Source organism: Salvelinus sp. IW2-2015, unplaced genomic scaffold (assembly GCF_002910315.2).
Source record: "Salvelinus sp. IW2-2015 unplaced genomic scaffold, ASM291031v2 Un_scaffold3477, whole genome shotgun sequence".
In the NCBI taxonomy this organism is placed as follows: domain Eukaryota; kingdom Metazoa; phylum Chordata; class Actinopteri; order Salmoniformes; family Salmonidae; genus Salvelinus; species Salvelinus sp. IW2-2015.
The window spans coordinates 56,211-73,341 of NW_019944757.1; the positions used below are offsets into that span (position 1 = coordinate 56,211).

Below are 17,131 nucleotides of genomic sequence, written 5' to 3' on the forward strand. Positions count from 1 at the left end.
AAGGAGAAAGGAAGGAGGGAGAGAGAGAAGAGGCGGTCCCACAGGGAACGGTCATCAGGATCACCGGGGTCCAGGTCCTCTATGAGGTATGAGGGGAGCCGGCACAGTGGGAAGAGCGGCGCCAGGTCTGAGTCCAGGAGAGGAAACGGAGAGGAGAAGCAGCAGGTAGGAGAGAGGCTAGTGTGTTGGTATTCACTCTATATACAGAGAGGACAAAAATTTAACAACGCTTTCCATGACAGTCTATGATCCCTTATTGACGCCACTTGTTAAATCCACTTCAATCAGTGTCGATGAAGGGGAGGAGACGGCGCAACTCAATATTAGGAAATTGATCCTAATGTTTGGTGTACTCTGGTTCACTGGAGATTCTCTTTCCATCCGTACATGCACAGAGTGTCATATACCCATCATGAATATAGAATACCAATATCAACTTTCCAACCATTTTGGGGAATGACTTGCCATTTTGAAGAAAATTGTGGTTTTTAAGTTCCCTGTCCTGTGTTCTTTCAGGAGGAGTTAGGTGAGAAGCACGTCCCCTTCGACATGGAAGACTTTGTGACTGTGGATGAGGTGGGGGAAGCAGCTGCSGTGCCCCGTCCTCTCCCCGAGACTACCACAGAGGTGACTGAGGTTACAGAGGTGACCGTCAACGACCCTGTGACCACAGCCTCTGAGGCGGAGCAGCAGGCACCAGCTGACACTACATCGATGGAGTTGGAGGGTGASCCTGKGACAGCCAAGGTACGGGAGGAAGCTCTGGACAAACGAGAACAGAAGGAGGGGGGGTTGTCCCCAGCAACCACAGAGGGGTCGGTGAAGACTGCAGAGGGACCTGGGGAGGTGACAGAGGAGACATTTCCAGACTGTCAGGATGACATCAAAGAGGTCAGTGTGTCTAGWCGCATTCCTATTTGAGTAATCCCTTTCCKAAAAGAAAGGCWTCAACTCTATAACATTCAACAACGAGCAGATCGGTGATAAGACTACTTCAACTGAGGAAGGAAAAAATGAASTGTTTCTAAAGTGTGAACACGACCCCAATCTKATCTAACATTACTCTCCTTCAGCYTGTGGTCACTGTGCCSAAGACAACCTGCSACGAGGTCACTGAGGAGTCCACAACCACAGACGCACCTGCCGCCGCTGGAGAAGAGGAAAGGGATGGAGAAAAGGAGGGTCTCAACATGGGGACGTTTCTGACGGTGGACGAGGTGGGACAAATGGAGGAGGACGGGGAGAAGAGGTCTGCTGAGAACGGTAAGAAACATACTGGTTATCACTGCTATGCTTGTCTCGTGAAAGCCCGTCGTTGTAGATCAAATCTGTTCTGCTGTGCTTACCTGTATAAATAAATGTGTTTTTTAAATGAAGATATGGTAGGAAACTGGCCAGTAGAGGTAAGAAACTAACTTTATGTTAAGTCAATCTGCAACATATTTGTCTGAGGAGACTGGGTTGTGTTCAGTAGCGAAATGTTTTGAAATGGAAAATAAATGAGTGGTTTGGACAAGTTCGGGTAGTCCTTACATGATGTTCTTTTTTTCTGATCTACCGTCTGGTTTGCCACAGGAGGGAAAAGACTACAGGTAGAATGTTGTTTTGAGATATGGTAGCCAGCCTACTGTATGCATAGTAGTGGTTGAGTTGGCCACCCGCCTTTTTGTTAAGTGGTCAATGAATGGTAACCTGGTTTACATAGATTAGAGGTTGTGGTCATTGTAGAGGAGTGGTAGTGGCGAGTTCAGATAACCAGATGTATGTAGTAGAGGTGTAATGGTGCAAGCATTAGTACTGATCCGTTCGGTATGGGGACCTCAGATCGGTCGGCACTGTGAACCCGAATGAATAGATAAATAAAACATCTGTGTGTGTGTACACAGTACCAGTCAAAAGTTTACACACCTACTCATTCCAGGGTTTTTCTTTATTTGTATTTTTTACATTGTAGAATATTAGTTAAGTCATCAAAACAATTAAATAACACATAGAATCGTGTAGTAATCAAAAACGTGTTAGACAAATCAAAATTTATTTGAGATTCTTCAAAGTAGCCAACCTTTGCCTTGATGACAGCTTTGCACATTCTTGGCATTCTCTCAATCAGCTTTGAGGTAGGCACCTGGAATGCATTTCAATTAACAAGTGTGCCTTGTTAAGTTCATTTGTAGAATGTGTTTCCTTGTTGCTTTTGAGCCAGTCAATTGTGTTGTGACAAGGTAGGGGTGTGTCGAAACGTTGTATTGTTTAATGTGACGACTACTGTTTATAATTACGTGATTTAATGAGTCAGGTATTATTAACTCGTTAACCTGGGGCACCATGGGAATGTTTTGGCATTGAGTTTCTATTTCCCAAATTAACTCAAATAATATCAGAATAGCGATTTTACAACAGTCGCTAATTAATTAATTTCCTCTACAGTCGCATAATCTGCACAAACCCGAGTCTCTGTAAAAAAGTCCGTACCACACCAATTGAGTTGATTATTTATTTACTAACAAGCTAAAATTATAATATAAGATGGTCTAGGCTATTGATTAGAACTTAGTTCAATGAAACGGGTCCCTAGCGTGCCAACCCATGTTGCACAAAATGGGGATTTCAAAAGAGTGCACGAGAGAAAAGCACACTTGGGTACAATTGTAAACTATGCTTAGTTTAACCCTAACCTTGCCTCGAACTGCCGCTGTTATGGGTCAGAATACAATGATGTAATTACGTGTCAAATGTCTCTGATAGCGTGTCTCTTCGTGGACCGAGTTCTCGACTTCTCCTCTAATGGTGACACTTCTGTTGTTATCGGGTGTAACCCTCTGATTGTCCACACAATGTCGGTGTCCTTTCTCTTAGTGGTCTGTTTCCTCGCCCTTGTTCTGAAAGCGGGGTCTTCTGAGGACGGCTAATCAGCCATATAGGTGGTTCCAGCATGAGAATGAAAGCAGTGTAAACACACGATTCCTTGAAGTGAATAACCGTGTGATCCTGCTTGAATTCACCCTCTTAGACATAGCTACTCATCCGTAGCATAGATTGTTAAAAGGTTCCTTTGTCTTCTTCAACCTCGTGTTGCGTTTTGGTGTTACAACTAATCGGACCTTGGCTGCAGCTCGTGGTCACTTAGTTAAAATGTTATTTCTTAACTTGCATGTTTTATACCCTCGGGTCAGAAATGGACCTTTCCGCCTTTAGGGCAAGTTCTCTGGGTGTAACTAGTTACGAGGCAAGGTCTGGATTTTACTCAGATGCAATTTAGACAACTTCACATTTCATCTTTAAAAAATAAAAAACATTTTCTTTGATCTGGAAATGTTTTCCACACAACATACAATAAATATGCCATCGTCAAGTACTTGTTGTGAAAACTCTTCAAGTTACAATGTTTTCGTTATAACGTCGTCATTTAACTTATAATAACAAAAACAACATTCATTTTCACATTCCGTCTGTCGTCAAGACTACCATTTTGTCTGATGAAACAGTCCATTTATTGCATGTTAGGTAGGTTCTCCATAGGCCCATCATACATTCCATTCCTCCATACTGAGAGGACAAAGAAATGTGTCTGCTGCTTTAAGATTTACAATGGGCGTGAGGTGTTATAAAACCTCCATACCTCTCCATCTCTCCCCCGCTGGTGGGTGTGAGAGATATATCTCTGTAGGAGTGTGGTCCACGGTAACCTGACCCGAACAGGCCAGTCATGACAGGTGGTATACAGAAGATAGCCCTATTTGGTAAAAGACCAAGTCCATAATATGGCAACAACCGCTCAAATAAGCAAAGAGAAATGACAGTCCATCATTACTTTTAAGACAAAGGTCAGTCAATCCAGATAATGTCAAGAACTTTGAAAGTTTCTTCAAGTGCAGTCGCAAAAACCATCAAGCGCTATGATGAAACTGTCTCTCATAAGGACCGCCACAGGAAAGGAAGACCCAAAGTTACCTTTGCTCCTGAGCAAAGAAACCACTACTAATGGACACCAATAAGAAGAGACTTGCTTGGGCCAAGAAACACGAGCAATTACACCGGTGGAAATCTGTCCTTTGGTTTGAGTCCAAATTTGTGATTTTTATTTTTTGTTGTTCCAACCGGCGTGTCTTTGTGAGATGCTGAGTAGGTGAACTGATGATCTCTGCATGTGTGGTTCCCACCGTGAAGCATTGGAGGAGGAGGCGTGATGGTGTGTGGGTGCTTTGCTGGTGACAGTCAGTGATTTATTTAGAATTCAAGGTACACTTATTTAACTATGCAAGTCAGTTAAGAACAAATTATTATTTACAACGCCGGCCTACCCCGGCCAAACCCGGACGACGCTGGGCCAATTGTGCACCGCTGGGCCAATTGTGCACTGCCCTATGGGACTTTCAATTACGGCCAGATGTGATACAGCCTGGATTCAAACCAGGGACTGTTGTAACGCCTCTTGCACTGAGATGCAGTGCCTTAGACCACTGCGCCACWCGGGAGCACTTAACCAGCATGGCTACCACAACATTCTGCAGGGATATGCCATCCCATCTGGTTTGCGCTTAGTGGGACAGTCATTTGTTTTTCAACAGGACAATGACYCAAAACACACCTCCAGGCTGTTTAAGGGCTATTTGACCAAGGAGAGTGATGGAGTAACCGGGTGGTCCTGCTTGAATCAGATGACCTGGCCTCCACCATCACCCGACCCCAATTGAGATGGTTTGGGATGAGTTGGACCTCAGAGTGAAGGAAAAGCAGCCAACAAGTGCTCAGCATGTGTGGGAACTCCTTCAAGACTGTTGAAAAAGCATTCCAGGTGAAGCTGGTTGAGAGAATGCCAAGAGTGTGCAAAGCTGTCATCAAGGCAAAGGGTGGCAACTTTGAAGAATATAAAATATTTTGATTTGTTTAACACATTGTTGGTTACTACGTGATTCCATATGTGTTATTTCATTGTTTTGATGTCTTCACTATTATTCTACAATGTATAAAATGGTAAAAATGTATGAAAACGCTTGAATGAGTAGGTGTCCAAACTGTTGATTGGTACTGTATATATCCATTTAAATGCCTACTCAGCATCAGTAAATCTAATCTGGGGAAAAAAAACATTCAGGGTGTTCGGTTAAAACAACTACAGTCTTATGTGCATGTTGTAATCAAAATGATTTAATTGTCACATTTCACTGTCCTTTTGTGAGGCGCAGCAGGGAACTAGTTCTGTACGATGGCGAGTGGTGGGATGGATAAACSCAAAAGGATTCGCCATYGATATTTACATCTCCAGTTTGGGAAAATGTTRGTTTCCCAGTAGATAACGCTGTTGTCGCCACTGCTCAACCAGAATAGCCTATGCAGCTGCCAACACCTCAAACATGTTGACACGTTTACTTAGAAAACACCCCAGTATTCCTACCATCGTAGCTTCAACAACACAACTTTGTCTCCCCTCTGCATTCAAGTAGCTTCAGCTGATTCTAAATGGGCCAAAGAAATGACCAGAGCGATAGGTATGTTTATAGCCGTGGATATGCGCCTCTTCTCGGTGGTTGAGAAGAATAAGGGGTTTCGGCGCCTCGTCAAAGTGTTCGAGCCACGTTACGAACTTCACCCTCTCGCACCCATTTCACCAAACAGGTAGTATCCGCTTCCATATAAGCAAGCTAAAGCTGAAGTAGTCAATGTATTGGCCAATGCACCCATGTGTTTCGCTTACTACAGATAGATAGACCTCCAGGGCTACAGAGAGCTACTCACATCACCCAGGAGTGGGAAATGAGAAGTACGGTGCTACAGATACGCCCCTCTTTATGAGAGTCAAATAAGTGCATATTTTTCTCTTTGTTCATAACATTATAGCATGAGCCATGTTTACATATTGATTTTACAAGTATTACTTTTACAAGTGACTGAGTGTTGTTGAGTAATCCTGTGTTTTCAATCACGAAAATCCGAAGTGTTATTCCTGATTGTGCATTATGACTCATTATACAACGGGTGGGTCTAATGTTGATTGGTTAAAACCGCGTTCCAGCCAGTGTCTGTTCCAGAAGTTAACACTGGCTAAATCTATGACATTAAAATGCTTTTTTTTTTGTTACACCTGACTGCGCAATCCAGTCTCATCAGCCAAGCAATTTATAATCTTGATCTGCACTATTAAAAAGCATCTAGACATTGTCTCACGTTTCTTTTAGACTAACATTTAGTTTTCAACAGCAGAGATTTGTTTAAACGTTGCTGTCTCTGACATTTGCAACATTGTTTCAACATTCAAATCCGATCTCCAGCTTTCCCATAGTAATGTACGTCGGGGAACAGGGACGATAGAGGCAGGCAGTGTTTCTCAGCCAGTCGAATTCATGAATCAGCTGGCATCACTTTTATGTATATAAACTTGGCAAAAAGTTCCTTTTTCAGAACCATGTCTTTAAAAAATAATTTGTAAAAATCCAAATAACTTCACAGATTTTCATTGTAAAGGGTTTAAACACTGTTTCCCATGCTTGTTCATTGAACCATAAACAATTCATGGACCTGCACCTGTGGAACGGTATTAAGATACTAATAGCTTACAGACGAGGCAATTAAGGTCACAGTTATGAAAATTTAGGACACTGAAGAGGCCTTTCTACTGACTTTGGGCATCTTTCTTTTGGTGTTTTTCAAAGTCCCTGCTCATCTGCGTGAACATCCCTTAGATATGCTGCAAGGAGACATGAGGACTGCAGATGTTGCCAGGGCAATACATTGCAATGTGTTGCCAGGGCAATACATTGCAATGTACTGTGAGACACCTAAGACAGCGCTACAGGGAGACAGGATGGACAGCTGATCGTCCTCGCAGTAGCAGATCACGTGTAACAACACCAGCACAGGATCGGTACATCCGAACTTTTAAAAAATATATATATTTCACCTTTAGTTAACCAGGTAGGCCAGTTGAGAACAAGTTCTAATTTACAACTGTGACCTGGCCAAGAGTGATAGATGTACAGATGATGATGTGCAAGTAGACATACTTGTGTGCAAAAGAGCAACAACAAAAAAATATCACACCTGCGGGACAGGTACAGGATGGCAACAACAACTGCCCGAGCTACACCAGGAACGCACAATCTCTCCATCAGTGCTCAGACTGTCCGCAATAGGCCGAGAGAGGCTGGACTGGGAGCTTGATTTTGGAGGTGGAGGGTCCGTCATGGTCTGGGAAGGTGTGTCACAGCATCATCGGACTGAGCTTGTTGTCATTGCAGCAAATCTCAATGCTGTGCGTTACAGGGAAGACATCCTCCTCCCTCATGTGGTACCCTTCCTGCAGGCTCATCCTGACATGACCCTTCAGCATGACAATGCCATACTGCTCGTTCTGTGTGTAATTTCCTGAAAGAATGAAGGAATGTCAGTGTTCTGCCATGGTCAGCGAAGAGCCCAGATCTCAATCCCATTGAGCATGTCTGGGACCTGTTGGCTCGGAGGGTGAGGGCTAGGGCCATTCCCCCCCAGAAATGTCCGGAACTAGCAGGTGCCTTGGTGGAAGAGTGGGGTAACATCTCACAGCAAGAACTGGCAAATCTGGAGCAGTCTATGAGGAGGAGATACACTGCAGTACTTAATGCAGCTTGTGGCCACACCAGATACTGAGTGTTACTTTTTTGATTTTGATCCCCCCCCCCCCTTTGTTCAGGGACACTATTCCATTTTTGTTAGTCACATGTCTGTGGAATTTGTTCAGTTTGTCTCAGTTGTTTAATCTTATGTTCATTCAAATATTTASACATGTTAAGTTTGCTGAAAATATACGCAGTTGACAGTGAGGGGACGTTTATATTTTTGCTGAGTTTATATACACAGAAATCTCATTGAGAAAAGGTCAAACGAAACAAATTGCAGCTAGTTTGCAGTGATTGTGTTAGCTGTGTTGTTGGCTAGCTCCCCTGAACAACAGTGCCCTGAAGAGTGAACATATTTTCTATGCCAGGTGAAATTGCGCCTCATTAGCTCATTGTTATCAATGAATCCAAATAAATGTCACTAGAAATCAGTTTATGCAAATGCAGCTACTTACTGCAGCTGTTTTTCTGGTTGAAGTGTCTAAGTTTTCCCTGCTTGCTAGCTAGCCACCTATGGCTAAGAACGTTGCCAGCCAGTATGGCAATGGAACATTTTAGAGCGAACAACTGGGTTGTGTCCATAGATACAGAACAAAAAGACTGAACGACTGGATCACATCTCTGGCAACCGAACCGATAGAATGAACGACCAGCCGGCTTTGGTAGCAACCCTAGAATTGTGTTGGGACTATATGTTGTGGAAGAATGAAAATTAGTATGAATAAATTCATCAAAATAACGTTAATTAAAATATGTAAATCATTATTTGAATATGTTGGTAACCTGTTTTAGAAAGGTTATAATGCCCTTAAAGCCAGTGTTTGACACAGGCCTAACACCCGTGCCAATATATCCTCAACACAGGCTTCTCTGGCATTCACTTAATGAACATATATGGAATCTGGAATACCAACACTATTTTTATGAAATAAAATAAAAATTGCTACAGTAACGTTTGTCATTTCATTTTCCCACTCTACCGAAACTGAACCGTGCCCCCAACACCGCAATATGTACCTAACCGTGGGTTTGGTGAACCGTTACAGTCCTAGTATGTAGATCAATGGTAGCTATGGTAACCACTACGGCTAGATGATAAAAGGTGAAGAGGTGAACTCAGCCAAAATCAATGGTGGTAGCAAGCTCATGTTAACCTGGTTACCAGTTTGTTTTGTGTTATGCCACTCCTCGACATGGCACGAAAAGCTGGGTTCTTTGAGAAGTTGTAGAAAAATATGGTTGGATTGTTTTTAAGGTGTCAGTGATTTTTATTTTTGTGATTCATGCTTTAAGGACTTGAATTATTATTTTTTTCCTTCCTTGTAAGGACATTCTGGTGACTTGTCAGGTCTAGGAAAACTCACACAAACACCAACAAACAGAACAGTTAAGGTCTCAGTGATGACCCTGCTCCTTCCTCCATCTTCTCTTTCATCTCTCAGTGGAGTCGAAGCGAAGGAGGACATCTCAGGAGGAGAGAGAGGAGGAGACAGCGAGGAGGAAGATGAAGATGGAACCYCTCTTTTATAAAGACTACAGCATCCCTCCTTTCAACCCTGACAGCCCTGTCGGTGAGACTCAAATGATGCTGCGTTTGACAATTAACTAATTGTTGAAATTGATTAGGGTAGCTGTGTGTGTGTGTATGTATGTGTATGTGTATGTATATATATATGTGTGTATGTTTACATAGGTCCCATAGTATAATCACATGTCAGTTGTATATGTTAAAACAGGTTTTGTTTCTGGTCTGTTTGATCACTATCAGGCATGGAGTTTCTGGTCCCCAAGTCAGGCTTCTTCTGCAAGGTGTGTTCTAAGTTCTACAGCGGAACTGATGAGGCTGAGAAGAACCACTGCAAGACCCTCAAACACCATCAGAACCTGGAGGTGAGAACCCAAAACAACCAATCGGCCACAACACTGACAAGTCAACCACCAATCAGAAATAACATTTTGACAATCAGGGATGGGGTCAATTCCATTGAGTAAATTCATTTGGCAAAACAAATTTGGAATTGAAACTGTTTTATTGCTTTTATTGTCCAGGTGTTACGTTTTTGATAATTAATACATTGATACTCAGGAGTGGGGAAGGAGATGAAGGAATGTGTCCAGTCATGGAAACCATCAGCTTAAGATTGGCAGCAGTGGCGCTCTCTCGTGGAACCCGTATRTTCYACATATGAATCAACATTATCTAGTAAGATACTCACTCATGATTTTCTTTTTATTCTTCTAYAGAAATCCCTGGAGAAGTGGAGAGCGAAGAAAGACTGACTCTCCATGATGAGCTGAAGAGTTAAATATTGACTGGCTGTGTCCCAACCACTGACTGATTCATTCCTGTCTTAACTCTTTTCCCACTTCCTTGTTTTTGTGTTTCTTCCCCATGGGTCCAATCTCTCCCTCACTCACAACTATAACGGTTTCATTTTGTTAGTTATTTTACCATGATATAGAAGAGAAGTGACTCAATAGAGAGAAATTAAAGTAGAAACCAGTGTACAATGAAAATAAAGTGTTTTATTCAATCGCTGTGTCTTTGTTTTGAAGTTGAAAACATCCTTTGAAGACATGTTTACCAGAGTCACCTTTTACCCTTATTCAATACAACTTTATTCATCCCCCCCAGGGAAATTCTGTCTATCTACTTATGCATTATCCTGATTTGAATACTGCTAGTTCAGCAGTGTGGTTTCCATACGCACCAAGGGAAATGTACTGATTTCCATGTTCAACTCATGCATGGACCATTAGCTTCCCCTAGCCATAGCACAGCTAGCCACTGTGCTAAAACCTCTAACCTCATGTTAACATGGAAATATATTAGACTTGGCTCTAGTTAAGGTATCGTGCTCTTTTATATACAGTAGCTATTTCAAATCCATACATTCCAATGACTCATTACTTCACTGCAACAGTTGATTTCTGTAAAAGAGAATTCTGTCAACATGAATACATTAAAACAAACAAAGCATGTTTTTTATTGTTTCTGATCACTGACAAYGATGAGACAGCCGATAGGGAGGAGATCAGAGAACTGGCAGTGTGGTGCCAGGACAACAACCTCTCAATGTGAGCAAGACATAGGAGCTGATAGTGGACTATAAGAAAAGGAGGGACGAACAGGCATCCATTAACATCGACGGGTCTGAAGTGGAGCTGGTCGAGAGTTTCAAGTTCCTTGGTGTCCACGTCACCAACAAACTAACATGGTCCAAACACAGCATGACAGTTGTGAAGAGGACAGGACAACACCTTTAACCCCTCAGGGAACTGAAAAGATTTGGCATGGGTCCCCAGTTCCACAAAGTAATACAGCTGCACCATCGAGAACATCCAGACAGGTTGCATTGCCTGATGGTGATCAAACAGACCAGTACATCACTGGGACCAAGCTTCCTGCCATCCAGGACCTATATACAGTTGAAGTCGGAAGTTTACATACACCTTAGCCAATTACATTTAAACTCAGTTTTTCACAATTTCTGACATTTAATCCTAGTAAAAATTCCCTGTCTTAGTTCAGTTATGATCACCACTTTATATTAAGTATGTGAGATGTCAGAATAATAGTAGAATGATTATTTCTGCTTTTRTTTCTTTCATCACATTCCCAGTGGGTCAGAAGTTTACATACACTCAATTAGTATTTGGTAGCATTGCCTTTAAATTGTTTAATTTGGGTCAAATGTTCCGGGTAGCCTTCCACAAGCTTCCCACATTAAGTTGTGTGAATTTTGACCCACTCCTGACAGAGCTGGTGTAACTGAGTCAGGTTGTAGGCCTCCTTGCTTGCACATGCTTTTTCAGTTCTGCACACACATTTTCCACACAAAGTAATTTGATTTTGTTGTCCTTAAGACATTTTGCCACATCTTTGGAAGTATGCTTGGCGTCATTGTCAATTTGGAAGACCCATTTGTGACCAAGCTTTAACTTCCTGACTGATGTCTTGAGATGTTGCTTCAATATATCCACATAATTGTCCTCCCTCGTGATGCCATCTATTTTGTGAAGTGCACCAGTCCCTCCCGCAGCAAAGCACCCCCACAACATGATGCTGCCACTCCCGTGCTTCACGGTTGGGATGGTGTTCTTCGGCTTGCAAGCTCGCTTCTCCTTCCTGAGCGGTATGAGGGCTGTGGTCCCATGGTGTTTATACTTGCGTACTATTGTTTGTACAGATGAACGTGGTACCTTCAGGCGTTTGGAAATTGCTCCCAAGGATGAACCAGACTTTTGGAGTTCTACAATTTTGATTTCTGATGTCTTGGCTGATTTCTTCTGATTTTCCCACGATGTAAAGCAAAGAGGCACTGAGTTTGAAGGTAGGCCATGAAATACATCCACAGGTACACCTCCAATTGACTCAAATGATGTCAGTTAGCCTATCAGAAGCTTCTAAAGCCATGATGACTTATTTGGAATTTTCCAAGCGGTGTAAAGGCACAGCCTTTATGTAAACTTCTGACCCACTGGAATTGTGATAAAGGGAATTATAAGTGAAATAATCTGTAAATTTTTTGGGGAAAAATGACTGGTGTCATGCACAAAGTAGATGTCCTAACCGACTTGCCAAAACTATAGTTTGTTAACAAGTTATTTGTGGAGTTGTTGAAAAACAAGTTTTAATGACTCCAACATAGATGTATGTAAACTTCCGACTTCAGCTGTATTAGGCGATGTCAGAGGAAGGCCCAAAAAATTGTCAGACTCCAGTCACCCAAGTCATAAACTGTTCTCTCTGTTACCGCATGGCAAGCGGTACCGGAGTGCCAAGTATTGGACTAAAAGGCTCGTTAACAGCTTCTACCCCCAAGCCATAAGACTGCTGAACAACTAAACTAAACTATGCCAGCAGCATACCACCCTGCATACCACTGCTGGCTTGCTTATGAAGCTAAGCAGGGTTGGTCCTGGTCCATCCCTGGATGGGAGACCAGATGCTGCTGGAAGTGGTGTTGGAGGGCCAGTAGGAGGCACTCTTTCCTCTGGTCTAAACAAAGATCCCAGGGCAGTGATTGTGGACACTGCTCTGTGTAGGGTGCCGTCTTTCGGATGGGACGTTAAACGGGTGTCCTGACTCTCTGAGGTCATTAAAGATCCCATGGCACTTGTCGTAAGAGTAGGGGTGTTAACCCCGGTGTCCTGGCTAAATTCCCAATCTGGCCCTCAACCATCACGGTCAACTAATAATCCCCAGTTTACAATTGGCTCATTCATCCCCCTCCTCTCCCCTGTAACTATTCCCCAGGTCGTTGCTGCAAATGAGAACGTGTTCTCAGTCAACTTACCTGGTTAAATAAAAATAAATAAATAAATAAAAATAAATAAATAAATAAAAAAATGGCCACCCGGACTATTTACATTGAACCCCCCCACCTTTTGTTTTTACGCTGCTACTCGCTGTTTGTCTTTGCAGTCACTTTACAAATTACCTCAATTAACCTATACCACCGCACATTGACGAGGTACCGGTACCCCCTGTCTAAAGCCTCATTATTGTTGTGTACATTTCTTGTGATTTTTTAACTTTAGTTTATTTAATCAAATATTTATTAACTCTATTTCTTGAACTGCATTGTTGGTTCAGGGCTTGTAAGTAAGCATTTCACAATAAGGTCTAAACCTGTTGTATTTGGCGCATGTGACAATTTGATTTGATTTTGAGAACTTAAGAGAATATATTTTAATAAGATCGTAGCCTAGGCCTACTCTGCTGACTGACAATAGAGCAATAAAATAACATTAATTTGACAAAAGTTGATTCCCTTCTAGCCATAACCATGAATAGGTGAGACTCAAATTGTACAATATGATGTACAATGGAGGAGCTCATTATCGTCACACAAAAAAAACAGTGGCACTGACCCAATAATAATTTGTTGACAACTTTATTTATGAGGGAAATGTATTGACATTATAGCATAGGACAAAGGCCTCAATGGGATAGGAAATATTGCTGTGTTGACAATTGGTTGTTCCAGCCCAACAATAGATATAATCTTTATATATTTAAGTCATTTAGCAGACGCAAACACCTGCATGAATTAAACATAATTAAACAATTAAGAGCCCTGACGGTATAGGTGACTTGAAGAAGTGATATTCATCAAACCTTAAAGGTCCTCAATGATGTCACCATTACCTTTGATTCTAAGCAATGTTGTGCTGCTATTTTTATTGACTTGGCCAAAGCTTTTGATATGGTAGACCATTCCATTCTTGTGGGCCGGCTAAGGGGTATTGGTGTCCCTCAGGGGTCTTTGACCTGGTTTGCTAACTACCTCTCTCAAAGGGTGCAGTGTATAAAGTCAGAAAATCTGCTGTCTCAGCCACTGCCTGTCACCAAGGGAGTACCCCAAGGCTCAATCCTTGGCCCCACGCTCTTCTCAATTTACATCAACAACATAGCTCAGGCAGTAGAAAGCTCTCTCGTCCATTTATATGCAGATGATAGTCTTATACTCAGCTGGCCCCTCCCTGGATTTTGTGTTAAATGCTCGTCAACAAGCTTTTTCTACCCTTGGAGGCAGCTTATGGTAGAGAAATTAACATTACATTCTCTGGAAACAGCTCTGGTGGACATTCCTGCAGTCAGCATGCCAATTGCACGCTCCCTCAACTTGAGGCATCTTTGTTGTTTGCCATTGTGTTGTGTGACAAAACTGCACATTTTAGAGTGGCCTTTTATTGTCCCCAGCACAAGGTGCACCTGTGTAATGATCATGCTGTTTAATCAACTTCTTGATATGCCAAACCTGTCAGGTAGATGGGAAATGCTCACTGACAGGGATATAAACACATTTGTGCACAGATTTGAGAGAAATACACTTTTTGTGCATCTGAAAAATTTTGGGGATGTTTCATTTCAGCTCATGAAACATGGCACCAACATTTTACATGTTGCATGCATATTTTTCGTTCAGGAACATGTAAAACACTATTGTTAATATAGTAAACATACTGTCGTTTAATAATAGTCTATATTGTTTTATGGGTGAAATTAATGAAAAGTACTTAGTGTTATCTCTGCCTTGCCTCGCCCCACTGAATGCAAACCATTGCTTATAGCCCAACAATTTTTTCTTTCTTTTAGCCTGTGACATAGCCTGTGACAAAAATGAGGGGACATGAACAACAGGTATAGGCCAATCAAAAAGGTTCTTTATTATAAACCAAAACTATTAACTTTAAATTGGGAAATTGCTCCCAAGGATGAACCAGACTTGTGGAGGTCTACAATTTATTTCTGAGGTCTTGGCTGATTTTTTTAGATTTTTTTTATTCTCTATAGGGGGAGGTGCGAACGACAGGTAAAAACATTGTTTGGGGCGCATTGATGAGGCAGAAAAACAGTCCTCCTTCGAGCCGGATTTGAACCAGCGACCTAAGGATTTCAGCATGTGTCGTTCTACAGTCCTCCGCTCTACCAACTGAGCTATCGAAGGGACATTAAGAAAACTTTGGAGCAAAAGGTACATGTTTGAACCGTACCATTGAGTTTAATCTTTTCTACCAGATGTTGATCAACGTTGACCATTCAGCCATGGTGAGATTTCCGTTTATTGTGCAACCCGTCACAATGAATTTAGTAGGTTATCGCACATTTGTACCATTTCAAATTGTGAACCGATTTATACTGTAGTATCCTTCCCTGGTGGTCTAGTGGTCAGGATTCGGCGCTCTCACCGCTGCGGCCTGGGTTCGATTCCCGGTCAGGGAACTAGTCTTTGCTCCTTGTTTACTTGTGCAACGTGTCACAATGAATTTACTATGTTATCGCACATATGTACCACTTCAAATTGTGAACCGACTTGCCCTGCAGTGTCCTTCCCTGGTGTTCTAGTAGTGCACCAGTCCCTCCTGCAGCAAAGCACCCCCACAACATGATGCTGCCACCCCCGTGCTTCACAGTTGGTATGGTGTTCTTCGGCTTGCAAGTATCCAACTTTTTCCCCCAAACATAACAATGGTCATTATGGCCAAACAGTTCTATTTTTGTTTCATCAGACCAGAGGACATTTCTCCAAAAATTAGGATCTTTGTCCCCAAACTGTAGTCTGGCTTTTTTTATGGCGGTTTTAGAGCAGTAGCTTCTTCCTTGCAGAGCGGCCTTTCAGGTTATGTCGATATAGGACTCGTTTGACTGTGGATATAGATACTTTTGTACCTGTTTCCGCCAGGATCTTCACAAGGTCCTTTGCTGTTGTTCTGGGATTGATTTGCACTTTTCGCACCAAAGTACATTCATCTCTATGAGACAGAATGCGTCTCCTTCCTGAGTGCTATGACGGCTGCGTGGTCCCATGGTGTTTATACTTGCGTACTATTGTTTGTACAGATGAACGTGGTACCTTCAGGCGTATGGAAATTGATCCCAAGGATGAACCAGACTTTTGGAGTTCTACAATTTTGATTTCTGATGTCTTGGCTGATTTCTTCTGATTTTCCCACGATGTCAAGCAAAGAGCATAGAAAGAGCTAGAGACCCCATTTCACCTCTCACAGCCTATTGACATCTAGTGGAAGGCGTATGAAGTCATGTATCTAATAGATTTCGAGCAGATTAATAGGGAGGCCCTGGAACAGAGCCTCGATTTCAGATTTTTCACTTTCTGACAGGAAGTTTGCTGCAAAATGAGTTTTGTTTTACTACAGATATAATTCAAACGGTTTTAGAAACTTGAGAGTGTTTTCTTACCAATAGTAATAATATGCATATTGTACGAGCAAGAATTGAGTACGAGGCCGTTTGAAATGGGCACCTTTTATCCAAGCTACTCAATACTGCCCCTGCAGCCATAAGAAGTTAATTTTTCTACCAGATGTTGATCAACGTTAACCATTCAGCCATGGTGAGATTTCCGTTTATTGTGCAACCTGTCACAATGAATTTAGTAGGTTATCGCACATTTGTACCATTTCAAATTGTGAACCGATTTGCACTGCAGTATCCTTCCCTGGTGGTCAAGTGGTCAGGATTCGGTGCTCTCACCGCCGCGGCCTGATCCGGGTCAACAGCATCAATGTCACAGTATTACTTTACGTCCGTCCCCACGCCGGGCGCGAACCAGGGACCCAGTGCACACATCAACAACAGTCACTCACAAAGCGTCGTTACCATCGCTCCACAGAAGCCAAGGCCTTGCAGAGCAAGGGGAACCACTACTTCAAGTCTCAGAGCAAGTGACATCACCGACTGAAAGGCTGCTAGCGCGCACCACCGCTACCTAGCTAGCCATTTCACATCGGTTACAGTGGCACTTCTCTCACATCAAGCGCCAAACAAGATGGGCAGAGTGCAAGTATCGAGAGACTCATTCACCTGCTTGAACGTACCTTAGAGAAGAGCATACCACCCTTTATGGTTTCACAGACACAGGCCAAGGCACCATCTTTCCCCACCCGCCCTTCAGGCGTAGGATTGCAGGGTTTGTGGCTCAACCGATCACTCCACTGTGATTCACTGTAGACATGAGAAACTGTGCCTCTGGTGCTTTTCCCCAGATCATTGGAAGTCAATTTGTCCA

At 42.6% G+C, this 17,131-nt stretch overlaps 1 protein-coding gene and 2 non-coding genes across 3 annotated transcripts; 2 read left to right on the forward strand and 1 right to left on the reverse strand.

The window, feature by feature from the left end:
• Nucleotides 1–6: 6 nt before the first annotated feature.
• LOC112075937 (RNA-binding protein 20-like) lies at nt 7–10,126 on the forward strand. The gene is made up of 6 exons (XM_024142854.2): nt 7–165; nt 517–891; nt 1,074–1,263; nt 9,035–9,163; nt 9,361–9,482; nt 9,837–10,126. Exons 1-6 carry the CDS (start codon nt 82–84, stop codon nt 9,870–9,872), a joined length of 936 nt encoding a protein of 311 aa, XP_023998622.2. The 5' UTR covers nt 7–81; the 3' UTR covers nt 9,873–10,126.
• A 4,834-nt stretch (nt 10,127–14,960) lies between these two features.
• trnay-gua (transfer RNA tyrosine (anticodon GUA)) lies at nt 14,961–15,049 on the reverse strand. Its single transcript is given in 2 exon segments — nt 14,961–14,996; nt 15,013–15,049. It is a non-coding gene; the product is annotated as a tRNA-Tyr (tRNA).
• A 203-nt stretch (nt 15,050–15,252) lies between these two features.
• trnae-cuc (transfer RNA glutamic acid (anticodon CUC)) lies at nt 15,253–15,324 on the forward strand. Its single transcript has one exon. It is a non-coding gene; the product is annotated as a tRNA-Glu (tRNA).
• The last annotated feature ends 1,807 nt before the right edge of the window (nt 15,325–17,131 follow it).